This window comes from Heteronotia binoei, chromosome 7 (assembly GCF_032191835.1).
Source record: "Heteronotia binoei isolate CCM8104 ecotype False Entrance Well chromosome 7, APGP_CSIRO_Hbin_v1, whole genome shotgun sequence".
NCBI classification, from domain to species: Eukaryota; Metazoa; Chordata; class Lepidosauria; order Squamata; family Gekkonidae; genus Heteronotia; species Heteronotia binoei.
In genome coordinates, this window is record NC_083229.1 from 98,292,936 (window position 1) to 98,319,644 (window position 26,709).

Consider the following 26,709-nt stretch of genomic DNA (forward strand, 5'->3'; position numbering starts at 1 on the left):
AGTCACTTTATGCAAAAAAAATCCCAAACCCTATTAAATCACTGATGGCTGATAAAGTGGTTTATTGTTTGTAACTTGTAGCTACCATTGCAGTGTGATAAAAAAAGATGGAACAAATCAAACATACAGCTGGTTTACATAACAAGCCACACATAAGTGGATTTGCTTAGGGAGAAGCCAGAAGTGCAGCAAGGAAGGAATGTGTTTGGGGGAGCTGTCTCAGAAGCAGGAGAGGCTCCTGATGGCGCTTCTGAACTGCAGGAGCTCAATATATCATTCTGCATCACAGAGGATAACATTGTTTAACAATAGATCAGAAGTAAATAAACCAAGACACAACACTGACACATTAAATGTAAAGACTGCTTACCAAATTGCAGGTGGAGAGACAGTGACCATAACTGCACTAGTCTGTGTTGGGTCAAAGTCTGTGGGTCAGGAGAGGCAGGAAAATTAGGGACTGGAGCATGCTAAAGAACAGTTCTGAGCTATTGCGCTCTCTTATATGCAATCCTAAGTAGAGGTGCACCTTTCTGAACCCATCAGTATACCTACTAAGTTATAACTATGTTAGGGTTGCCAACCTCCAGGTGGTTGCTGGAGATCTCCTGGGATTACAACTGGTCTCCAGGAAACAGCGATCAGTTCACCCATAGAAAATGGCCACTTTGGAAAGTGGATTCTATGGCATTATACCCAATGGAAATCCCTTCCTTTCGAGCCACGTCCATCCTGGCAACGGTGGGGGATGGGGGGGGAACTTAGCAGGAGTAACAGGGAAGCTCCTTCATTGTCTATGTCTATGTCACTACCCATGACCTGGAAGTGACAGCATAACATCTGAGCTGTCAGGGTGATATTCTGCTATTTGGACAAAAAATCTATAGTGAATTTGGCTTCTACCATAAAGTTTTCACCCAAGTACCAGAGCATCATCTCAATTTCCTGGATGTGGTGATGTCACCTTCAGGTCATGTGGCAGTGATGTAGACATGCTGCTGTACATTGGATGGATGTCCCTTTTTCGGGGTAAGTCCCTCACTGCAAGCAAGCTGATTGATGGGGAGCTGGGGCTGGCAGTAGGGAACTCCTGCTTCCACCAGGGGGTCTGGCAACCCCATTTCTTTCCAAAACCCCACCCTCCTCAGGCTCTACCCCCAAAATCTTCATGTTTGCCCCAATGCTAAGCTGGCAACTCTACCGTAGGATGGCATTTCAAGTATCATAAGGGAGCTGGGTTTCTGAACTAGATTATTTAGTTCAATATTTTAAAATAGCTTTGAAGTTGCATAATTTTATTTATATTTATTGATGTATTTAGAAAAAAATTGTGCTGCTTCTCCAGAAAATATGGTCAAGGTAACTTGCAAAGTAATACATAAAACAGCATAAAATAATTACAAATTAAAAAAAACAGTCAAAACTCAGCATTAAAAAACCAGCCAGAGCATGAAAAGAGCATAAAAGGATTAACAGGTTAAAAAAAGGTTTTACAGAACAGTTCTCAGGCTAGAAACTGAACACATTTTTTTAAAATTAACTCCTTAATTAAAAGCCTAGATAAAACTCAATGTTTTGACATTTGAAATCTGCCACTGCAGATTTTTACCACAAAGGTTAAAAAAAAAACCCCGTGTCCTGCCCCTTTCAGTAGCCTGACTATTGTATTTTGGACCAGCTGACATTTCTAGACAATTTTCAAAGGCATCCTCACATATAGTGGATTACAGTAATCTAACCTGGATGTGATCGGAGCATGGATTACTGTGGCCAGATTACACTTTTCAAGAAATAGCTGTAACTGGTGTATTAATCAAAGCTGATAAAAGGAACAGTGTACCACAGAGAAGAGCTGTGCCTCAATAAACATTTTTTTAAAATATATCCAGAGTAGGAAACCAGCCAGAGAAGCAGTGGGGCCTTTGGATAACAAAGGAGTAAAGGGATTGCTAAAAGAAGATGGCGAGATGGCAGAGAGGCTCGATGACTTTCTTCTGTGATCGCTGTGGAAAGTATGGGGCACATACACATGACACAACCCCAGTTTTGCAGGAGGGGAATCTGAAGAACTGAGCCAAATTGAAGTGACCAGAGATGAAATTCTAGACCTACTGGGGAAATTAAAAACTAAGTCTCCAGGTCCTGATGGCATACACTATTGGTCTGATCCAGCATGGCTCTTCTTAGATTCTCAAGTTCTCCAACCATAGGCTGGGACCTGAAGTACTTCTCAGCTGCAAACCTGCTCCTTCAGAAGGAGTACAATTCTTTTGCAGAAAGGCTGGCTCCTTGGTCCTTGAGCTGCTGTCATTGACCAACAGCATCTCTGTTGCCTTTTCCAGGCAACTCTTCAGATCTTAAATAGATCCACGTGGTTTAGCCTGTTAAGGAGAAACAGAGCTGTGTATCACCAATATGCAGATGAGGGGAACATTTAGTGTTGCTTCCAGGAAAACAAGGGAAGGAAATATTCTTTGACTCTCTTCTTGTTCTTCTTTTTGCCTGTCATGTGTGGGTAGTGATTTAAGACTGAATCTGAGAAGTGTTATGTTGGTCAGTAGCAAGCCCGTAGCTACAAGGGGGCCTGTGGGGGCACAGCCCCCTTACTGCTAGGCAGGGCCCCCTGATTTGGGGCCCCTAACCAGCCTCCAGTGCCTCGGCTGCATCCTTCTCCATTCTGCCATCGTCATACGCTGTTGTTTCTGCTTGCTTAGGGGACGTGATCATACACAGTTGCTTCTGCTTGCTTAGGGGCCGGAGAATTCTCTAACCCCTCAGCAAGCAGAAACAATAGGGCACTTTCAGAGCCCAGGACTGAAACTTAAGCTCCCTGTTGCTTCTGCTTGCTTAGGGGCTGGAAGAAATCTCTGACCCCTCAGCAAGCAGAAACAACGGGGCACTTTCAGCGCCCAGGACTTAAAATTAAGCTCCACCTTGCTTCTGCTTGCTTAAGGGCTGGAAGAATTCTCTGACCCTCTCAGCAAGCAGAAACAATGGGGCACTTTCAGAGCCAAGGACTGAAACTTAAGCTCCCTGTTGCTTCTGCTTGCTTAGGGACTGGAAGAAATCTCTGACCCCCCCAACAAGCAGAAACAACGGGGCACTTTCAGCCCCCAGCACTGAAAGTTAAGCTCCACATTGGGCTGACGTTGGGCTAGAGGGCGCCTGCAAGAAGAGGCCGTTCTGGCCCTCAAGTGACGCGGCGGGGGTAGGGAGCGGATGGCTCCATTGCAGGCAGGGTAGGGTAGGCTGGCGCACACAAGTGGGGGTCCCGGCTGCTGTCCAGGGCTGGGGATCAGTAGAGAGGTGATGTTTGCCTACAAGGGTTTTCTGGTCTGGTCTCGATGGCCACCCGAGTGAGGGTGGGAGCTGCGCTTGGGAAGCCTCGGCTCGCCCTTCAACAAGAAGAAATCCAAATTGGAGGTCTTGTAGCCCCAGAAGTCAGTTGCGACTTGGTGGTGCCTTCCACTTCCCCCCTTGTCCTGCCGGGCTTGCCTAGCTGGATCATGCTACAGGTAAGGGCAGAAGACCGTGCAGCACGTATCTAAACCTCTGAGTGGCTCCCCACCAGAACTGCTGGAAGGGGGATGGAAAGGGATCACCTTGGGGCAGCTGTGGGGAGGGGGCAGGCTGTATGGCAGCGAGCTGGCAGCTTTCCACCTCAGTGGTGGTAGGAGAGAAGGCCATGGAGGTTGGGGTCACTATGTGCCCCCTGAAAAAAATCAGGGCCCCCCAATTCTTCAAATCCTGGCTACAGGGCTGGTCAGTAGGCTGTTTCCTAGACAGGATGTGAGTAACCTAGGTTTGCCAGTCCCCAGGTCCTGATGGGGTTTTCTCCAGTTTTCAGGGGTTCTCTTCACCACTGGCCAGCTCGGTGAGTGGACTATGTGACGTCCTCAATGTGATAACATCACCTGGAAGTAATTTCATCATGCCAGGGACGTCACGTGGTGATGCTGTGGTTTGAGGGCAAAACTCTTAAGGTTTGAAGCCAATTTTATCATAGAATTTTGCCCCAAAACCAGGGAGTCACCATGTGACATCCCCAACATGATGACATCACTTCCAGGTGATGTCATCGTGTCCGAGACATCCCAGAATGCCCCCCAAATCCCCCTATCGGAACGTCGAGGGGACCTAGCAATCCTTGAGTAACCATCTGCTTATCATTAATATAACTTGTATGTTTCAGGCACGGTCCTAGAATCCAGACTACTCCTGAATTCTCAGGTTTCAATATCATCCACAGTTGTGTCTTGATCTAATGAATACTATGCATTTTACTTGAAGAGAGGATGTTGTCTCCATTATCCATATGGATGTAACCTCTGGAATATTTTTTATTTGAGACTTCCTTTGAAGAGCATTTGAAAACAGCACGTAGCAGAGAAAGTTGCACTATCTGAGCTGATAGTTCACATCCCAGTTAAAAGTGCTGGTTTTAACCCTGAAAATGCTGAATGGCCTGGGGCAATCACATTAAACTGTGTCTTTCATCACATGTAACTCTCCGGTTCATTGAGACTGGCTTTTTAGAAGCTGTCATCACTGTTCCTAGTCCTCAAGATATTGGGCAGTGTCAACTGAGAGCATGATCTTGCCTGCTGTGGCCATAAGTATTATGTAAGTTCCTCCTGAGGGACACCCAGGACAGCACAGCACTATCAATATTTAAGAAATAGGTTGTAGTCCTTTGTACCTCCTCTCCCACTTCTTTTTTGTTTTTGTTAAGTTGTTTTAATAGAGAGCGGTTGTACTTTTGCAATGGTTTTGTGCTTCATTGTGGAACCCTTTGAAAATGTATGCCACTTCCAATTAAGTCTTAGGGGAGATGTGTTTTAAGTAAATTCTTTTTTGTAAGTAAGTTGAATTTTTATGATCCTTTTAAAATGCTTTTTGGAGTTTTGAGAGGTTTTTGTTTACTACAGTAACAGCGTTATTACAAGCAGTATTTTACCTCCTCACTGCAGTAGCAGCAGCATGGCACAGAGCGGTGTGATTGTCTGAGTAGTTTAGTATGGATAGCTTTTCATTTAGCCTTTGCTCTGACAGCCCATGCCCTGGATAAGTGGTGTAGGCCTGTACAGGTGAAATCTATTCTCACATTTGCCTCAGGGGTGACTGGACTGTAACAGAATTTTTCAAACCCGTTGGGCCCAACCGCAAAGCAGAGAATAAATGGCTGAAGTGCCAGGTCTCGACAGAAAAATCAATGCCTGGTTATACAGACATGACAGACCAGGTCTGCAATTCTCTTCATGAAAGTCTGTGCATTTACCACACTTCAGGTTAAAAACATGCTTCTTTTGTCAGTTTTGGTGTGTGTGTATAAACACCTGGCCTTATTTTTCTTTTCTTTTTCTCTTTTTTTAACCACAGGAAATTTACATGCCACTTGTGTGACAGAAGTTTTACAGAGAACTGGGCACTGAACAATCATATGAAGCTTCACACAGGAGAAAAACCATATAAGTGTACATGGCCTACATGCCATTATTCTTTTCTCACAGCATCAGCCATGAAAGACCACTACAGGACTCATACAGGTTTGTATTGGGGTTTTCTTTTCTTACAGCGGACAGGGGGGGAAATGGTGGACTGGGGGAAGAGTTGTATTGGGTTCTAGAATACATTTAAAAATAACTGTTTTCTTTCAAATAGAGACACTTCAGATGTTAATAGAATCCTTGTGTCCATATGTACTTTGTACTAACACTAGTGTCTACATATATAAAGAGACAGAGAAGTCCCTGCCTTCCTATGTCTCGACAGACATTCCTGTATGAGAACTTCTACATTTTCTCCATAAGTCAACCCCCACACCTCAATATTATGAAACTTCAAGTCACTGCTCCAACAAGGTGCCATGCTGATTTCTAATATGGGGCCATAATAATCTTTCAGAATTATAGGGTTGATGTATATTCCGTTTTGATAAAGAACTGCTGTGATCCATGAGTACTCTTCCCAATAGCCTTCCAATGCTTTCTTTCTGAAATAAACTTTAAAATTATTTACATCTGCTTTCATGGTATTTCCTTGATGATGGATTGCCTTTAAGATAGACATTTCTAATATTAATTTAAATAGCAAGGACGGAGTAAAACAATGCTTCTAAATACTCAAACATTGTGAATAACGTGTATTTCATATAAAAGATGTGAACAACTTGAAGGTGAAGGTGTACAGCACTTGGTAATGCTGATTCTAAAGGCAGGTTTACACAGTCATATTTCCTGTTGATTTCTCAACACATCAGGAAAGCTGAAAGGGGGAGGATTAAGGGGCAAAATTAAGGTGGCCTAGGTTAACCTGGGAGCCCATGCAACCAGGTAAGTCATGTGATTTTTGTTTTCATGATATTTGGGTTGGATCTGGGTGATGTGAGTGTTAAGCCCAGAGAGTATGTTTGTTCATGAGCTCTGCCACACAATCATCCTTAGGCACATGTGAGCACAATCATATACCATACAATCTAGTGATACCTTTTGGAACTACTGTGACAGCAAAAATTACTGAAAATTATACCTCTGTACAGGTGGTTCCCACAGTATCCACATATCCTACAGGTCACATATTAATTAGGTATGAATGAAAGCTGCCTGGGAGGCTCATGTACTTGGCCTTGAACTTCATGGACAAAAGGGTGGATATAAATTTAATTGGTAAGCTAGGTGCCATTCACACAGAGGGGAAAATGCTGATAATTTCCATGTGAATTGCTCCTAACTAAACTATTAATTGTTGATACTCAGTAATTACTGAGCAGCATTAATTTTAAAGCTGCTATATTTAATTGTGCATATCAGTAAATATCAATTTTACACAATAGGTAGTACAAACTTCACAATAGCTTACAAAAAGCAAAGTTCATACCTGTGCCTTTGAATTAAAACTAAGGATGTTAGACAGTAGAAGATTCCAGTGAAGGGCTTACATTAGTTTAATAATCAGTTATTTATGAGAACTGTAACATTTTCTAAATAAACAATTCAGATGCAGCCTGGTTCTTTAAGGATTATATTAAATAGAACTGTAATTTGTAGCATCATGAGAAGTGAGGGAAAACTGAAGATAATGCCTCTGAGATTATATTAAAGCTCGTTAGCAAAATCACATATTTAACTCTTGGTTTCAAAAAGTGAGTAGGCAAGGAGAAAAACATTTAAATCAAAATTCCATAAGCGTTTCTTGAAAAGATGAAACCGTATTCTATTAAACTTGGGATGGTGGGGGGAATATTCCTGAAAATATTTTTCCCAATTTTCTGAAAATGAAATGAGTTGTTGCTAGAAATTATAGGTTAAAAGTTCTTCCAAAGCAGTTTGTAGGAAGCCCAGGCCTCCTTAGCTTCTTTGACAAGGGTGTTGACGATTTAAGGTCTCCAGCCTGCCCTGAGAGATCACTTATATCGAACAGCAGATGAAAAGCCAGTGCAGATGTAATTTATCGTCGGCGTTTCCTTCTAAAGAATAATTGTGGAGACTTGGTAAGATCAATAATATGGATTTTTGTTGTTAGGTCTTGTAGTCTGCACCATAATGAGAGATAGGGGACAGTGGCTGTTTTCTAATAGAAAATAAAGGATTGGTTTCCGTGTCTTTCTGCATTTGAATGCAAAATGGCACACTTGAAACTAATTCAAGTTGTTAAGAAAAGAACCATTTTCTATTACATTCCTGTTATCATATAAACATGGCATGTTAGATCAGCCCCCTGTACCCCAAAATGATATATTACTGCTTAGATCCTCCTCAAAGTTTAAAGGCTTTGACTTCTGAAGGGAAGAATGATAGAATTGTTAAATGTATGGTTAAAGACTGAAATCATGTGCCTAGTTGTGTGTGGTCCAGCATACATAATTGTATGCAGGACTGTATCTAATAATAGTTAAGCGTATTTATATACCATACCACGAACAAACAGAAAAACATCCAGTTGAATCCATGAAAACTACCTCTAAAGCATGGAGAATATGATAAAATGATACATTGACTCTGAATAAGCATGATCTCTGTACTTAAAATCTCTCTCAGCTTCAAAGCCACTGGTGCATTCATGTGCCAGGAAGTGAGCCCTAAATAAAAAACCATGTTACAACGTTTTTGTAACTTAAAAAATCAATCATTTTCACTTCTCAGTTATTCAATAAAGACAATCCACATAGACTTCAGTAGGGGTGTGCAAAAGAAAAAAAATTGAAAAAAAAATCAGATTTGGGGGTATTTGGGGCTAAAAAATTCGAGAGGCTGTATATTTCTTTATAGCAGATTCGGTAGCCAAATCTGATCCAAGAGGTATTTGACTGTTCCCGAACATATGGCTCCATTATACCCTATGGGCCATTGAAATCAATGGCAAAATAGGTTAAAATGAAAGGCAACTGGAGGGGACAGGGTTTGAGATAGAGGTTCCAAATTTACAGGGATGCTGAAGGTGCTTCTCCCCTATAGAACCCCCAAGGCCCAAAAAGATTGGACCAGGGGATCCAATTCTGTGGGCGCCCTAAGAGGGTGCCCCATCTCTCCATTATACCCTATGGACCATTGAAGTCAATGGCAAAATAGGGTATAATAAAAGGCAGCTGAAGGGGAGGGGATTTGAGGTAGAGGCCCCACCTTTGCAGGGCATCTGCAAGGGCATCTTCCCTACAGAACTCCAAAGTTCCAAAAAGATTTGACCAGGGGTTTCCATTTTAGGGGCACCCAAAAGGCCCATTTCTCCCAATGGTGGAGAAAAAGCAATCAGTGAGTTTTCCCACTGTAATAACAGTGGGAAAACTGATTCTGGGGAGCAGAGGGTTTGAGGGAGAGTCCCCACATTTGCAAGGCAGCTGCAGGGGCCTCACCCCCACAGGCAGTGCCATGTCCCCAAGCAGAACCAGTGCCACCATGCTACTTCCATTGGTACAAACAGAACATTAGATCAAACTAGAGAAATCTCTCTTTCAAAAATTGGGGTCGTGGCTCTCTGCAAGGACTGCTGCACAGAACCAGTGCATTGAATGCTCTACTGCCATGCAGCAGAGATGGGGCATGGACTTCTTGCATGTCAAGCATTTGCCCACTGAACCACAACCCCACAGAAGTAATACCTGTGTGGAATCCTTCAACACTCCACTCGTCGTTTGTCACTGAAAGAAAACCTTGGAAACTAGGGCACTTTGGTTTTAAAAGAAACTGATGAAAAATCAAGGCTGCTCAAGGGGAAGCTTGACCGACATGCCAAGTGGCATGTAAATATCACCTTTGCTTTTTAAAAGCAAGTATCTTGGGAACCTGTCATTTCACCATACTTATTCTGCATCTTGGTTCTGGCATGGCACATTCCCAAAGAGACAAATATTCTTTTTCTGTCGCAACAAAACTGAGAGACCAGTCATCATAAAAACAGTCAACACAATGGAACCCCCAGGACATGATAGAGATATCAGCTCCCTATCTCGGAAGACATAATAATAACTAAGTTGCTTAGTTTTCAACTCTTCACAGAAAACAGATTATGTTGGTCTTAAAGGCACCACTGTAGTCAAACTTAGTTATCAGTCATGTTATTAACCCCATCAGTACCTGTTCTGAATCAAAAATTGCAGCTTTTTTGTTCTTGTTTAATATGTTTATCCACTTCTAGCTGCAGTTACCACTCTGTCATTTTGGCATCTAGATTCTAATAGTACTTCCTGGCAACAAATTCCCCCCATGTGAAATATGTTAAGAAAAGTTGTTAAGAACAACTTCAAGTTGTTTTTTCATTTAATCTTATGGATCTCTGGTGTTTCTTATACCACCTAGCATTGTCTTTTGCTTGTCTTGAGGTACCACTGGTGCATTTCTAACTCATTCTCTCACATTTAGACGTTCAGATTTGTAGTTGTATGCTGCTGTATTCTTCCCTTGCTCCATTCTTAGTTATACTCAGTGAACACCCAGTTCTTATTATGCATCTTGAGTCTAACTGGTTCTTCCTAACCATCAACCAACCAAACAACAATGCCCCCCATAAGGCCAAAATCAATAAACCCAAATCTGATTTCAAACTGCGACAAAAATAAAAAGAGTCATCAGGCAATCAGAGGAAGCAATTCACAAAGAGTAACACAAGACTGTATCAGTAACACCAGCTGCAAGGCCCACCCAGGAAAAAGGGCAAAAACACAAGTCTGTATAAGACAAAACAACAAAGAGAAACACAGCAACCCACCGACACCCACCACCAGTCCCCTCCCCAGCAACTAGAATGGGGAAAAAAGGAACTTTAAAAAACCAATCCTAAATTCACAAGAAATCACACAGTGCAGCAAAAAAACCTGCAAAAAGAGCAACAACAGTATATACCCCCAAGCAACAAAGGAAGCACCAGTAAACTCTTTAAAAACATCTGTCAATGTCCACAAACAGTAACAATAATTAAATCTGCAAACAACCACTAACACAACTTGTGATCAGAAATTTAACCAAACAATTAGCAACAGTGAACAAAACACCCTGCCCCCCATCTAGCAATAAAATAATAACAGCAATACAGTAATATCTTGAATGAAAGTATTGAAATATTTCTACAACAGGCTTTTAAACCCCGCACAAAATTTTAACTTCTAAAGACTTTACCAACCAACCACCAGCCCAAAAGAAATCCCTAGCTCACCCCAAGCAGGCACTCACCCTAAACAGCTTGGTTATCATAGATAGGAATTTGTTATCATCAAACTCTCAGCTTTGTTATCATAGATAGGAATGCTTCTTTCTTCAGGTATGTGCCATGCCAGAACCAAGAACTAGAATAAGTACTGTGCAGTGACAGGTTTCCAAGTTATTTGCTTTTAAAAAAAGACTAGAGGTGATATCCTTGCAACTTATTTCCCACATAAGTTAAGGTTCCCCTTGAGCAGCCTTGACTTCCCAGATGCTTTTTTTAAAACCCAAGTGTCCTGTCCTAGTTTCCAAAATTTTCTTTCTTATAGGGTAGTGTTAACAGGATTCCCCACAGGTAGGGCTATGGTTCAGTATGTAATTCCTTTACATGTGTAAAGTCCATGCCCCATCTCTGCTGCTTGGCTCTTGTGCTTTCAGTGCACTGGTTCTGTGCTGCAGTCCATACAGAAAGCCCCCATCCCAATTTTTAAATAGGAGGGATTCTCTAATTTGAACTAAGGTCCTGTGCATTGCACTACCATTTCCACAGTAGCACATAGCTGGGCAACTGTGTTCCTTGCAAGCTAGCACCCTCAGCACAGTTGACTTGACTGCAGAGATTCTCTAGGAGAATCTGACTACTGCCTGGGGTAGGTTTTCCCATCATGGATGGTGCCCCTCGAGTTGAACCCCCTGGTCCAATCTTTTTGGAAGCTGGGGGTTCTGTGGGAGACAGGTACCAGAAGCAGCTCTGCAAATCTGGTGTCTCTCACTCAAACCGCCTCCCCCCCAGAGGCACTGTAATTACAGTGGGTAAAGTGACTGTTTAGGGTGCCCCTAGAATTGGATCCCCGGTCCAATCTTTTTGAAACCTGGAAGATCTTTGGAGGAGAGGCTCCTGCAGCAAATTTGGAGCCTCTACCTCAAACCCCCTGCCCCCCCCCCAGTCGCAGTTCATTATACCTATTTTGCCATTGACTTTAATGGCCCATAGGTTTATAATGGGGTTGAATGACCGCTGAATTTTGGCGGCAATTCACGGCTGCAGTATATGGCTCCCAAATCAGATCAGAGAATCTGATGCAGCAGTATATGGCCTGAATACTGCTGAATCAGCTGCTTTTCAGGGGTGTTTTTGGTTCGGCCGAACTAAATGCACACCGCTAGACTTCAGTCAGGATTCCTTTTTTACATTAAAGCTACAGAATATAATGATATATGACTCTTTATTTATTTATTTGACTTATAGCCTGCCTTTTCCCGAATGGGCTCTGAGTGGGTTACAATAGTCAATATTACAGGGTTAAAATCAAATACATATAATAAAAATATTCAATCTATAAACAGTACAACAGTCTAAAAACAAACTCCAATTCTGCAGTTGGTGATATCGGTTGCCTCCACTCCTTCCTTGATAGGTACTATAAGTAAGTATGGTTTCTGTAAGGGATTCCTAATTGCTTATTAAGCAAAGTACATAGCATGGTACCAAGAAAAGAGTGGTTTGGGTCCAGAACAGGGGTGGCCAAATGTGCTTAACATAAGAGCCACATAGTATAAACATCAAATGTTTGAGAGCTGAAAGACATAGACATCAGATGTTGGAAGGAAGGAAGGAAGGAAGGAAGGAAGGAAGGAAGGAAGGAAGGAAGGAAGGAAGGAGGGAAGGAAGGAAGGAAGGAAGGAAGGAAGGAAGGAAGGAAGGAAGGAAGGAAGGAAGGAAGGAAGGAAGGAAGGAAGGAAGGAAGGAAGGAAGGAAGGAAGGAAGGAAGGAAGGAAGGAAAATAGATGGGGGAGGGAGGTGGCAATGGAAAGAAAGCACCTTTAACAGCATTCTCCAAGCCACCAGCTTGGAGAAGTGATTTAAAGAGTTCTCCTAGCCAGCCAATGGGGCGGTGGGGGTTTCGAGAACCACACAGTATGTGCAAAAGAGCCATATGTGTCCCTGGTCCAGAAGAAGCAGTTTGCAATGATCTAGATGAGGATATGAAGCAACTATTCATTAAATTTGCTGAAGACACCATGTTAGGTAGGATTGCAAATAATGCAGAAGATTGCCTCGACCAAACCCAGGGTTTTTTCTGCCCTAGCTCCGGCCTGGTGGGACATTCTTCCATTGGAGATTAGGGCCCTACCTGATTTACTACTTTTTCGTATGGTCTGTATAATGGAGCTGTTCTGCCAGGGCTTTGAGTGAGGCAGCGGACGCCCATAGTACATCAAGTCTGGCCTCCCTGTTGCAGCACTCCATTATCTTTTGGAACTATGGGGACGTCATTGGTTCCAGCTCTGTTTGCACTATGACATGATTAGTTGTCTTCCACCTGAAATGGAGTAATTTTATTGTTTTAATTGTTTTGTTTTATTGCTTTAATTCTTTATTTACTTTTACTTTTATTGCTTATTGTTATTGTTTAAGTTTGTTGTGATCCACCCTTAGCCCGCTCACTAGACTAGGGTGGACTAGAAATTAACATAGATAGATAGATAGATAGATAGATAGATAGATAGATAGATAGATAGATAGATAGATAGATAGATAGATAACGATAAAATACAGTCAGACCTGGATACATTGGAAAAATGGGCAGATGTTTAACAGCATGCAGTTTAATAGAGATAAATGTAAAGTTTTGCATCTGGGTAGTAGAACTGTTATGCGCACATACCGGATGGTCATAGGTGTTAAACTCATTTGTTATGATAGCCGGATCTGACATAAATGTTACTTTATGCCATACGTGCCATAAAAGATACTGCCATGTACCAGAGTTATAAATTTTATAAAGGACACAGACAAATGCAATTAATGATATTATTTTTACTCCAAATACTAACAAAAACAATTTATTAGCAGTAAAAGCAATTGATTTACTGGGGAACCTATAAAAGCTCCAATAAACGTATTTACTCATATGTAAGATTAGTTTTTTCCCAAGAGATCCCATAAAAGGGGAGGTATCTTATATTTCCATACAAATAAATTACTTTTTGTATATATATAGCACTTTTAGGAGGTGAATCAACAGCCTTGCAAATAAATTAAGGTAGTTTTCAGCACCCTTCCCCCCATATGCCCAGCCTCAGCAGCTAAACATGGCTACAATTTGTCTTTTACTCTTTGTTTCCTCTTTTCCCCTGTCCTACCTCTGGGGAGTCATAGAATCATAGAGTTAGAAGGTACCTCTAGGGTCATCTAGTCCAACCCTCTGCACAATGCAGGAAACTCACAAACACTTCCCCCTAAATTCACAGGATCTTCATTGCTGTCAGATGGCCATCTAGCCTCTGTTTAAAAACCTCCAAGGAGGGAGAACCCACCACCTCCCAAGGAAGCCTGTTCCACTGAAGAATCGCTCTAACGGTCAGGAAGTTCTGCCTAATGTTGAGGTGGAAACTCTTTTAATTTAATTTCAACCCATTGGTTCTGGTCCTACCTTCCGGGGCCACAGAAAACAATTCCACAGCATCCTCTATATGACAGCCCTTCAAGTACATGAAAATGGTGATCATATCACTACCATTTTCGCACACAGTTTACCTCGCAAACACAACCCTGTTCCCTCCGCAGTGTCTGTCAGATTTCCCACCATCTGTGCCGGAGTTACAGGAAGTGCTGCGGCTTTTGCGTAGCAAACGTAAACTGGGTTTTAGCAGTTTACATTTGCTACGCAAAAGCAAACTTTTCCTGTAACTTCAGCGCAGTTGGTGGGAAATCCGACCGGACGCTACGGAGGGAACAGAATTGTGGCTGCGAGGTAAGCTGTGTGCAAAAACGGTCCACCTCTCAGCCGCCTCCTCTCCAGGCTAAACATCCCCAGCTCCTTTAACTTTTCCTCATAGGACTTGGTCTCCAGACCCCTTACCACCTTTGTCGCCCTCCTCTAGACCCGTTACAGCTTGTCTATATCCTTCTTAAAATGTGGTGCCCAAAACTGAACACAGTACTCCAGGTGAGATCTTTCCAGAGCAGTGTAAAGCGATACCATCACATCACATGATCTGGACACTATACTTCTGTTGATACAGCCCAAAAGTGCATTTGCCTTTTTAGCCACCGCATCACACTGTAGACTCATGTTCAGCGTATGGTCCACTAAGACCCCTAGATCCTATTCACACATACTACTGCTAAGGCAAGTCTCCCCCATCCTATGAACATTTATTGGATTTTTCCTACCTAAATGCAGAACTTTACATTTATCCCTGTTAAAATTCGTTTTATTGATTTTAGCCCAGTTTTCCAGCCTGTCAAGGTCATCCTGTATCCTGTTTCCATCTTCTTCTGTGTTTGCAACCCCTCCCAAATTAGTATCATCTGCAAATTTAATAAGCATTCCCTCTATTCCTTCATCCAAATCATTGATAAAGATGTTCAACAAAACAGGTCCCAGGACAGATTGCTGAGGCACTCCACTTGTCACTCCTCTCCAAGAGGATGAGGAACCATTCACAAGTAGTCTTTGGGTGTGATCTGTCAACCAGTTACAGATCCACCTAATGGTAACAGGATCCAAACCACATTTTACCAACTTGTCAACAAGGATAGTATGTGGAACTTTATCAAAAATCTTACTGAAATCAAGATAAATGATGTCTACAGCATTCCCCTGATCCAGCAAGGTAGTCACTTTCTCAAAAAAAGAGATCAGGTTAGTCTGACATGACTTGTTCTTGAGAAAACCATGCTCGCTCTTAGTAAACACATCCATTCTTTCTAAATGTTCTAGGACCGACTGTTTGATGATTTGTTCTAAAACTTTTCCAGGTATAGACGTCAAACTGACGGGTCGGTAGTTACCCGGATCATCTTTTTCCCCTTCTTGAAGATGGGGACAACATTTGCCCACCTCCAATCTTCCGGCACCTCTCCTGTTCTCCAAAATAATAGTCAGAGGCTCAGAAATTACATCCGCAAGCTCTTTTAGAACCCTTGGATGGAATTCATTTGGCCCTGAGGACTTCGTTTCATTTAAAGAAACTAGGTGTTTATGTACCACCCCTATACTGATCCTAGGTTGGAACTTCATACCCTCCTTATATGTTCTGTTTTTGCCATGTTCAGCACCGTTTCCCGCAGAAAAGAAGATGGAGGAAAAGTAGGAATTGAGCAGTTCCGCCCTCTCTTCATTACCTGTTACAATTTCACTTTCTTGCCCTCGCAATGGGCCTACCGCGTCCTTGCTCTTTTTCTTACTTTCAACATAAGAAAAGAACCCTTTTTTGTTGTTTTTTGCGTCTTTGGCCAACCTAAGCTCATACTGAGCTTTAGCTTTCCTAACTTTTTCTCTGCAAGCACTGGCGATTTGTTTATATTTATCCTTGAGTATAAGGCCCTCCTTCCAATTCCTAAAGGAGTCTTTTTTATTTCTCAAGTCTTTAGAGAGCTTTTTATGGAGCCACTTTGGCTTCTTTAGGCTTTTTCCATTTTTTCTTCTAATAGGAATCGTCTATGATTCTGCTTTCACTATTTCACTTTTAAGAAACTCCTACCCCTCCTGAACCCCCTTCCTCCTAAGTATTTCTGACCATGGAGTTTTACCCAGCATAGTTCTAAGTTTATCAAAGTTTGCCTTTCTGAAGTCCAACCTATAAGTCTGACTACATATAGCTTTTCCCTTCCCTAAGACTGTAAATTCCAAAATCACATGGTCAGTACTGCCCAGGGTGCCCACTATTTCTACTTCTTCAATCAATTCTTCCTTGTTAGTGAGAATCAAATCCAAGATAGCAGATCCCCTTGTTTCCGTCTTCACTTTCTGGAAAAGGAAGCTGTCAGCAAGACAAGTCAGGAATCTATTTGACTTTACATTTTTAGCAGAGTTGGACTTCCAACAGATGTCTGGGTAATTGAAATCTCCCATGATCACTGTATCCCTTCTCTTGGAGAACTTTGCAATCTGCTGTAGAAGTATCTCATCCAAGTCCTCTGACTCACTTGGTGGTCTATAGCAGATCTCAAGGAGGACTGCCCCCTCCACTGCCTGAACAACAACAACCCTGTGGGGTGGGCCAGGCTGAGCGACTGCCCATGGATGACCAGATGACATGGTCATGGCTCAGGAGGACTGGGTATGAACTTTGCTCTCCCAGATCGCCCTACCTCCAGTTCTTATCTGTCTTGCATTTCCCACAGAAATGTCAGTGCTGGGTGGAAGGCCTGATGAAGAGGCTGTCTCTGAAACCACAAGGGGGTGCTTTTTGTCCTCCCACAACCTTTTTCCCCTTACAGGTTGAGAACAAAGTGGTGAGGGGGAAGGAGATCACCATCCCCCACCTGCCTCAGCACTCACTCTGCCTCCCAGTTCTGTGGCTGTTCAGACATGCCTTGGCAATGTTAGTACCCCTTCTTCCCTTTGCTCCTCTACACACTTCTGAGGGCAGGAACTCTTTCCTCTCAGAGTAGCTTGCATAAAACAGTTGACTCCCAAATTTCCTGCTGGCCCTCCTTCTTCTCTTTTCCCTGCTGGCCCCATCCCTTCATTGTCAAACCATCACTCCATGCACCTACTATCACAATCGATTTATAGCAACCACAGTAAGGGACTTTCAAGTAAGTGAGAAGCAGGGATGATTTGCCATTGCCTTCCTCTGCAGAGTCTTCCTTGGTGATCTCCCTTCCAAGTACCGACCCTGCTTATCTTCCAAGATCTGACAAGATCAGGCTATACCATGCTGCCTTCCCTCCTACACATATAGTAATGTAGATTTTATTTATTCATTTAAAAGACATAGATCCTACCTCTCCAACTGTAAATGGTTTTTGAGGCAGCTGACAAAATGGCTGACAAGGATTCAGAAAACCTGCCCAGAGTAGATTGGTGCACTGTTAAGGACCGGGACAATTAAAGACCTGCATTGTACTACCAATGGGAATTGACGAACAAGCCACTTAATCCCACTAGTATTCTGTAATCTGTAAACTATCTTCTTTCTGAGGAGAAGGTGTAAAGAAAATGTTGCCATTTATCAGACATATTTTCTCAGTTCCATCTAATTGGTATCTGCGTAGGAGGGTACAGTTTGTCTCCAAATGAGCAAAATGACTCATTTGTGTTTTAAAGCGATATTATTGTTTCACTGACTTTCTCCAAGGTTAGTATTATTATTCTATAATGCCCTTCTTCGTTGGTCTTGGGGGATGAATCTGCCCGGGCTTTATTGACTAAAAATGCTACTGCAGAATGATATACTGTCTTTATAAACTGCAAAAGGCAAAATTTTATCTGGAATAAAAATACTTTATAAGTATACATTTACACACTTTTAACAAGTAGTGCGCCTGCCAAATCTATCTCTTAATGGTTTCAGAGGCTTCGAATAAAGACATATCATTAAAAGATGAACAATGCAAGTGCTACTCCAATTTCTCTAGTAATTCCCAGACTTATTTTCACTGTTATGAAAGTTTTAGAAACATAAACACTGTTGAGCTGCTGTTGGTACTGAATAATGTAGGTTTTTATTGCTGCCTATTTTCTATTTGTGGAAAAATAATTTAATTCCTACAGTTTACTGGGAGGTTCTTGAGGTCTTGTGATCAAATCAGTTAAAATTCATTCAGCGTCTTTATTTTGTTGGTAAATTCAATATATTTTTATTTAAGCAGAACCATATATATACACACACTGTATATTAACTTTTCCAGGCAGTCTTTGCTCAGCACAGAAAGGCCAGATGTATGGGAATTGTAAAAAATCAGGATATGCATAAAAACTGTTCAAGTGCATAAAGCAGCCCCATCTGGAAGACATCTAACAGAAATGAAGTTGTACAAAACCATTCCATTGATAATAAAGCTAATTTTTATGGGTCTGACAAGTATGTAATTATGTTCAGTGGTGCTTTTCAGATTTTATCACAGTCAATAAACCGCAGTGGTAATTTCATTCCCATTTGACATATTTACATGGAAACATTTGATTGGAGGAATTAGTAACCCTGAAAGCCTTGATAGATATGTTTTAATGATCTGTGACCTCCGCAGTCCCTCATCTGTTTATTGTTGCAACAGGCGAGAAGTCATTCCTATGTGACCTTTGTGGCTTTGCTGGCGGGACACGTCATGCCCTCACCAAACATCGGAGGCAACACACAGGTTAGTTAAGCTGTCTTTTACCCTTTGGTATTTTCTCTGCAGCAAGGACTGTCATCCAGGCTGGGGAATAAAGCAAACCATATAGCGCATTACAGTCCAGAAGGTGTATCCATTTGCTGTTTGTTTTTGCTTTTTCCATTTACAAATGGGGACAACTAGGATCTGTATCAAATGCCATTATTTTTGAATGTGAATATTCCACCACCCCCTCCAGCCAGTGCATTGAATAATAGGTGTCTGAAAATTAATGTGAGGTTTTGTTTTCAAGGCCAAGGAGACTATGTATTACATGATGCTTTTGGAAGAGTCAGTTTAACCATTCTTGGGTTAAAATGATATAGTCAGAGAATTTTTTTAGCTGTGGCCATTGTTTTCAACACAGTCCTGTTCCAAGTCACTTTTATTTTGCAAATCTAAAGTGATTTGTCATTCATAGATAGGATATATCCCAGAGGTTTTTATCTCTAAAATAGATAAAGTGTCTAATACCTTTAATATTAATAATGTTGAAATGGGGAGTTTCTTCTGAATTGAAATTGTAAACATATGAAACATTTGTCAAATGTATTTTCCTTTATTTGTTTTAAAACAGATTTTATAAGTTATTGTGCAATCCTGTGCTGAGTTGCACACTTCTAAGCCCATTGAAGTAAATGGGCTTGCAAGGGTTTAGCAGTTTAGGATTGTTCAGTTAGTCTCTTGCAGTAAAACAGAGAGGTGTTGCTAATGGATACTGAATGCAGGTCTATTTATCTTTCGTCATGTACCCATTTCCAGTTCAGAATGCTAGCTGTCATTGAGGTGTTTTTTTTTTAAAGTGCATCCATTCATATCTTTTCCTGGAGGGTATTTGCAGCTATGATGAGAGGTTAGTCAATCATGCATATTTGGAGAAAAGCCAACCATTCTCACAATTAATTAGAATTGTGCAGTTTCTTTTATAAACTCTTGTATGGTTAAAACCTGTTGTCTTCTTACTAGACTAAGGCCTCTGAAAATAGAGTTGTAATTTATGGAGGAAATACTATATAGGAAGCAAAGGGACTTATTGGTATACGTCAGCCTCTGTTGTAATAACAGCATGGTAGTGTTGTTCAGCATATTAGAGAATATCCGAGACTTGATAACCATACTGCTGTCCCATCCTTATTTCTGCCCTAGAAGTTTATGTTCCAACACAGAGCCTCCCAATATCCAATTACATGCTGTGGCAAGACCCTCTACCATGGGCACTCAGGAGCATGTTTACTGTGTAGCAACAGCAACAGTATATAGAATGGCTCCCTTATGAAAGCTGATCCTGGCATGGCAGAAAAAGTGCTGTTCCCTAGAGTTCCATATGGCCAGCCGTGCTCATGCTGCTATGTTGACAGGTTTTTATGGCTTTTGAACATCATCTCCATAAACAAGTGTGAATGGAAAATAGTCCCTTTGTTTAATCTATTATTGCTTGCTTGTTCAATCCGTCACATTCAGAATTGAAAAGGAAGCTCAGTTTGTGTTCTCTTGGTACAACTGGACTGTGTGTTCACCTGAATAACTGCTACATGTCTGATCAGTGTAGTCCTACATGGGGACCAGAATGATGTAGAGGACAGTGTTGGTTGGGTTTTGGATGCTGGAAAGGCAAATCCAGAGATCCCTCTTTGTCCAGACATTCAGATAAATGTGTGGCCTTAGGTAAGTTACCATCTCTCATTAGGTTGTTGAAGAAACAAACAGGTACACGGGTATACAGTGAAGCAATAGGAGATGTGAAATAAAAGGCTTATTACAAGTTGTTCCATGTTTGAGGTTTTGTATTCCAGAATATGTACTGGAGTGCAAAATAAAACAGTGCTGCAACAACTAAAGGCCTACATTGATGTATACGTACCAGTGCCTTTAAAATTAGCAGCCTGGTTCTCTCCCCTCCCCCTTCCCTCCCCCCAAGATAGTACACCCATAAAGAATGCATGGAAAGCCTATGTGCCCTTCTGGTGTGCTTCTATATTTAGTTTTCAGTTACCTATTGGGGTAGAGATTTATTTATTTTTATTTATTTATTTGTAATTTATATCCCGCCCTTCCCACCAGGTGGCTCAGGGCGGCTTCAGTTCTTTGGATCACTTTCTACATTTTTTTTTACAGAAAAATCAAATATTCTGTAGGAAAAAGCGTGTTTGAAGACAGGAGTGTTTGAGGGGCAGTTTGACTACATGGTTGTTGATTGGTTCACTTGTAGATGTGCATCCCTTGCTTTCCTGTCCAGTTGAATTACTGGCAGCTGAATGTATCAGCTAGCTGCAATGAAATACTTAGTTTTTGTCTTGATTTACAAAGATATAGGTCACCCAAAGAGTAGGTAAGCATGCAGCTACTGAGGCTGATACTGTAGACATGGACATCCAAGAAATAGGCATCTGTGCCTGCCATCTTTGTGAGGCTAGTCTTGGTTGAAGCTGACCAGGTGCCACCCCACACACTTGATGGTCAAGCATGGACAAACATGTCATAGAGGATAGGGACTTTGCTTGACCAGTGAGTCCAGCTGATCCATTGGAGAAGAGGACAGGACAAGTGTGGCTTGGAGGAAGAGCTAGGTGTGGGCCACAGCTAATCAGGGTAATGGACAGATGGTTCTACTTGGCCTTGGTGATGCTTTCTTTCTGAAGGAGGATTAAGGAGAGCCCTGAAACAGATTGTGCAGAAAGTAGTTGGCCCAGATCCGGTTGTAAGGGAATTGAGTACGAGGAGAAGGAGAAATATGTGAGCAACCCTGTTCTGAGGCATTACGGGTGAGTGAGTCAACATGGCCAAAGGCCAGGACTCCTTGCCAAAGCTGTTGAAGTTCCACAGTTTTTGAGGTGAACTTGTATATCTGTCATTCACGCATTATAGATAAGAGATCAAATTATGAATAAGTATGTGTGTAGCAGACATCCCTCTGACCATCTTTCAAATGTTGCAGTTCACAGTGATTTTTATTTGTGGAGTGTACTTTCCCCTCAACAGGGAGTTTTCTACAGTGTAGGCAATCAATGTATCAACTGGAGCTCCATGGCTAATATGCATAGCTTGCCAATACGTAATCAGCATATTTTGAATAAAATTTACATGAACTTTGGTTGTGACGCTACTTATGAAATTTCCATTAAGAAATTAGAAGTGGCTTTTCTCAGGATGTTTTCAAGGTGATCATTGGCTAATAGAGATAGCTGCTTGTTCATGGGCTTCAGCAATGTGAAATGTTAAAATATGTATGTAGTGGCGGAGAAAGGTCAGTTTATTGGCAGACTGTGAAATGTGATAAAGTTTTTCAGTTAGCTAGGGTGACAAAATCCCTTGTGTTATTAACCTCAATTGGTCAAATTATGAATAAGCCCTTTAAAACATGCAATGTAGTAATCATGAAATTTGAGTGCATAATAAATGCGGTATGCTTTACATTTGCTTTCTTATTTTTAAGTCTCAAATCAGGCAGCCCATTTTCCATATTTTCAGTAATTTCCAACAACTATGAGAACTAAAAATTTTGTTATTCTTTTTGAATCTGATATTTCTGCTATTGTCGTGTTCTAGTGAATATCTGGGGAGTTTTTAAAAGGTTGACCAGAGGAAGGAGCCTTCAGTAAGATTTCAGGTGTGCAGTTGCTTTCTACTCCTGTGCAGTTGCTTTCTACTACTACAGCTAACAGTTGCCTCATACAAATGAATTTCCTCCAAATAGAAAACTGCATGTGCTACCCAAATAGCTCTCATATATGATGAGTACACATGTCTGTTTTACTGTATGCGCATACTGAAGACATTTCCTTCCATTTGGTGATTGTTTCACTGTCTTTTGGACCCAACAAAATACCACTGTTTTTTAACTGCAGTTCCCAGCTCAAGAGTTGTTCAATGCATCATCAGTAACATACAGCTCACCCTAAATAAGCTGCACCACTCCCCACAGCCTGGAGGCATCAGGTAGACAATGAGATACAATGAGATTTGTATGACACATTCCTTGGCTGGTAGGTCTTTCCTTGCATAGAGACAATCCCACAAGAAAAACGGTTACTTACTTGTCAATGACAGCGAGCACCCAGCAAAGACAGACCCAGTGATAAAACCCTGCAAAAAACCTGATGCCAACGCTATCCCCAAATCAACTCAGGCAATAATTTTACAGGACTGATAACATCAGCTATCCTACCTTTGGGTCATATGTTTGCATACCCTCATTATCTGTCAAGTAATGCCTTTCTGCTTTCATAGGACAAACAAATCAGTCTCTCTATAAAAAAAAATGCATGCAAACAAATCTGACATTAAAAATGACAGTGTTCAGAAACCAGTGAGAAAACCTCCAGTAACACACTGTTAGTTTAAAAGTCATAATTCCCCGATAAAAGTACTTCAAAGGGAAATTCCTGCATGAGACTGCTGGATTAGAATTTATCAGGAATACTACCACCTTTGTCCCAGATTCAGCAAGGATTTTAGATTCCTCAGCCTTTAGAGGTGCTGACTCACTTAACAAAACTAGAGAAATTACATTTCATGTACTTCTTATCTTGTGTGACCTGTTATTTATAACTCCCCCCTTCTTAGCATTGTATGTGCATACATATTTGCATACTTAGTAAGGACCAGTCGCTACATCTAACAAAGCAGCCTCTATTCTATTTAAGCTTCTTCTCAAAAAAAGGTAAAGGTAGTCCCCTGTCATTTTCGACTCTGGGGTGACGTTGCTTTCACGTTTTCACAGCAGACTTTTTACAGGGTGGTTTGCCATTGCCTTCCCCAGTCATCTGCACTTTCCCCCCAACAAGCTGGGTACTCATTTTACCGACCTCTGAAGGATGGAAGGCTGAGTCAACCTGAGCTGGCTACCTGAAACCAGCTTCCGCTGGGATTGAACTCAGGTCGTGTGCAGTGGGCTCCGACTGCAGTACTGCAGCTTTACCACTCTGTGCCACAGGGCTTCTCAAATAGAACCTTGTTAGTAGTTACTTTACTCCCTGAGAACTGTGAATGTAGTAAACTATGTGGTATTATGTGTATAAAATATAAATAACTCACAATTCACTTGAGTGGTTTTGAGACAGCAAATTCTAATTAAAATTGCCTTTGCAGGGTGGCATGTGTCCATCTGAGCCAGCCTTTCCCCTGCTCTGATCTCAGGGCACATAAAGTTACGGATCATGGAATCTGAATCAAGCAGACCCAAGTTTATGTTTTATGTAAGGCCACAGTCCCATTATTACTTTACTATTAACTTTATACATATATAGAATAGTATCTCCAATATCTCAGTAACTCAGTTGTCTTTTTGGCATTTATCCACCTCTGTGACACAAACAGTCAGAAAATATTATTTCACATGAAAATTATCTGTGTCTTCTTATTTTCTTCACAGCAAAGTACAAGTACACCTTCCACTGCGTTGAGAATCATACTTAGGTGATCCCACAATATTGTTTTTAGTATGCTGCTTTACAGCAGTGCCAAGCAGTGTGATTTTGTTTGTGCATTTCACTTCCCCCTTCCATATCCCTCTTTTTGACATGGCTTGCCTTGCACACAGAGTGCCCAAGCCAATTGTACTCAGGTTTGAAGAGGGATAGGTATCAAAAGTGGTCTAAATGGCTTAAATAATTCCCTGCTGCAATACAAGCTGTCTGTGGGGTTGACACAAAATGTCTGCTGATCCAAGATTTACTTTTATCACCTGTCACAGACCCTTGATTCAAGGGCAAGAGAGCCAATCCTCACATGCAGTTTAGGAATCTTGGGCAGCTAAATAAGCCTCCCCACTCCCCACAGCCTGGAGGCATCAGGTAGATTGATATCCACTAGGAGAGCTTTTCTTCTCTGACAGATGTTTGACAATGGGGAGCATTGACTTGGATGCTGAGGACTCTGATTGTTTTGCTTTTCATTTTTTTTAAACCTTTCCTTCTGCACACTGTGAGCCAGTGTAACTATTTAGAAGAATTATTTTGAAAGTAGAACTATATGAGATTTCTACTTTTGATGTTGAGCTCAGCTATCTGCAGTTTTGCTTGGTAGTAGATTTGCTGCAGGAAACCTACTTGAAACAAGAGTCCATTACCCTTTTTTTTGTTACTATAGCAATGGGAGATGTATACATTATTAGAAAGATATTATTAGAAACTTAGTTGGGCTGGCACAAATTCTAGCCTATGGTTTTTGAAGTTAGAAAAAGTATGCACAAAAAGTAGAGTTGTCCAAAAAAAAAAAAAAACCCTAAGAGAGAATCATCCAAGATGCTATAGGTCTATATGACCCAAACATGTGGTGGATTACTTTCTTCTGAATTAAGCTGGGGACATACTTCTCTCTTAGTCCCCAACATTTACCTTTAGGCATAGCACCAAATGGTTTGGCATTGTGTTTGAACCATACCTCTTATATGTGAGGTCAGAGATTCTTCGCATGAATAGCCAGTTATGGAAATCTTAATTATTTGATTATATGCATTTTAGTTAATTATATTTGCATATCACTACAAATAATCCACTGTTTCCTAGTTTGTTTTAGTTGATGCATGAACATATCAAAGCATGCACCATTTTACAAGGGGCATCCAATATTTTTGGTGTAAGAGGACAGAGGACACCACTGTGAAAATGGCAACCGCTTTTCATTTTTGTAAATTCTCAGTTGAGCAAAAGGATTTTTTAAAATATTAATTTAAATTTTTGTATGTTGGAGTGCTAGTTCCAATGGACAAATCTGTTCCAGTTGCTGCTGGAGATTTGCTCGAAGCAACTAAGCAGGTATACCATTAACCTCTCCAAGGACATTCATCCATATATAACAAATTTCTCATATTTGCATCATCAAAAGCTGATTTGTTTGATCCATTTTACATGATGATTTTATAATTCCATGATCAGTTTTTAACACTTGAGTTTTTCATTATTTCCAAAGAAAGACATTAGCTTCAGTTTTTGAATACAGCCATTAATTAGGAAAGGCATATAGGTAGCTGCCCTGCAATCACCTTTGCAGATAATTTTTGCCTTGTCCAAAGTTCCTTTCATCGTGATTTTACTGTGAAATGATGCCATATTTTAAGATATGGATTTAATTCACTTCACTATATTCTATTCACACTTTGCATACTTAAGAAGAGCCCTACCGGATCAGACCAGTGGTTCACCGAATTTCGCACAGTGACAAACCAGCTACTTCGGAAGGCCAACAACAGGGCAAAGAGACCAAAGACTTCCCTGATGTTGCCTCCTGGCCCTGCTATTCATAGGTTTTACTGTCTCTAAATGTGGAGGTTCCATTTATGTGATACCATCCCATTTTCCCCCACCAGTGCATCCATCCTCTTTGGGGCTTCCTAAGTCTTGGAAAAGTGGTGAAGGGGATAGGAGCAAGCGTTACAGCACCCAAGTCTGTCCTCTTCTTCTTCATCTTCAGGAGATTGCTCCTTTCACTAAGGAAGAACCTCCTATCTCATCCCTGGCCCAGTACTGGAGCCTCCCTAAATTCATCCTTCTAATCCAGGGGTGAGAAACCTCCTTTCTGAGAGCCGTATGCGGCCCTCGAGGTCATTTGGTGTGGCCCTCGGGGATTACTGGGCCAAACTGAGCCACGTGGCAGCCGCTCTGGGGCCTAGCTGGCCAGCGAGGCTCATGGGGCCCAGCCACGCTGTGCAGCAGCCTCCCCAGGGCCAGGTAGGGATCACAGGGCCCAGATGTACTGTGCAGCAGCCTCCCTGGGGCCTGGCTGTCTGGCCAGAATGGCTGCAGGGCCTGGAAAAGTTACTGTCACAGTTCGGTGTGCACTTGATTATCCCAGATGGTGTGGCCTAATATGCTAATAAGTGTGTGACCTAATATGCTAATATTAGGGGATGTGGTCTAATATGCTACTGAGTTCCTGCTGGTTTTTTTCTACAAAAAGCCCTGGACCTATGCATTTGCCTAGAGCGGCGGGCCGCATGTGTGTTTGTGTATGTGTGTGTGGATAGTA

General features: G+C 41.5%; 1 protein-coding gene across 1 annotated transcript in view; it reads left to right on the plus strand.

Moving 5' to 3' along the window:
- Positions 1–26,709, plus strand: part of ZNF407 (zinc finger protein 407) — a 509,082-nt gene that overhangs the window by 282,996 nt on the left and 199,377 nt on the right. The window contains exons 5-6 of the mRNA XM_060244080.1: positions 5,380–5,546; positions 18,646–18,729. Coding sequence (XP_060100063.1) covers positions 5,380–5,546; positions 18,646–18,729 — 251 coding nt within the window. The remainder of the gene's footprint in view (positions 1–5,379; positions 5,547–18,645; positions 18,730–26,709) is intronic.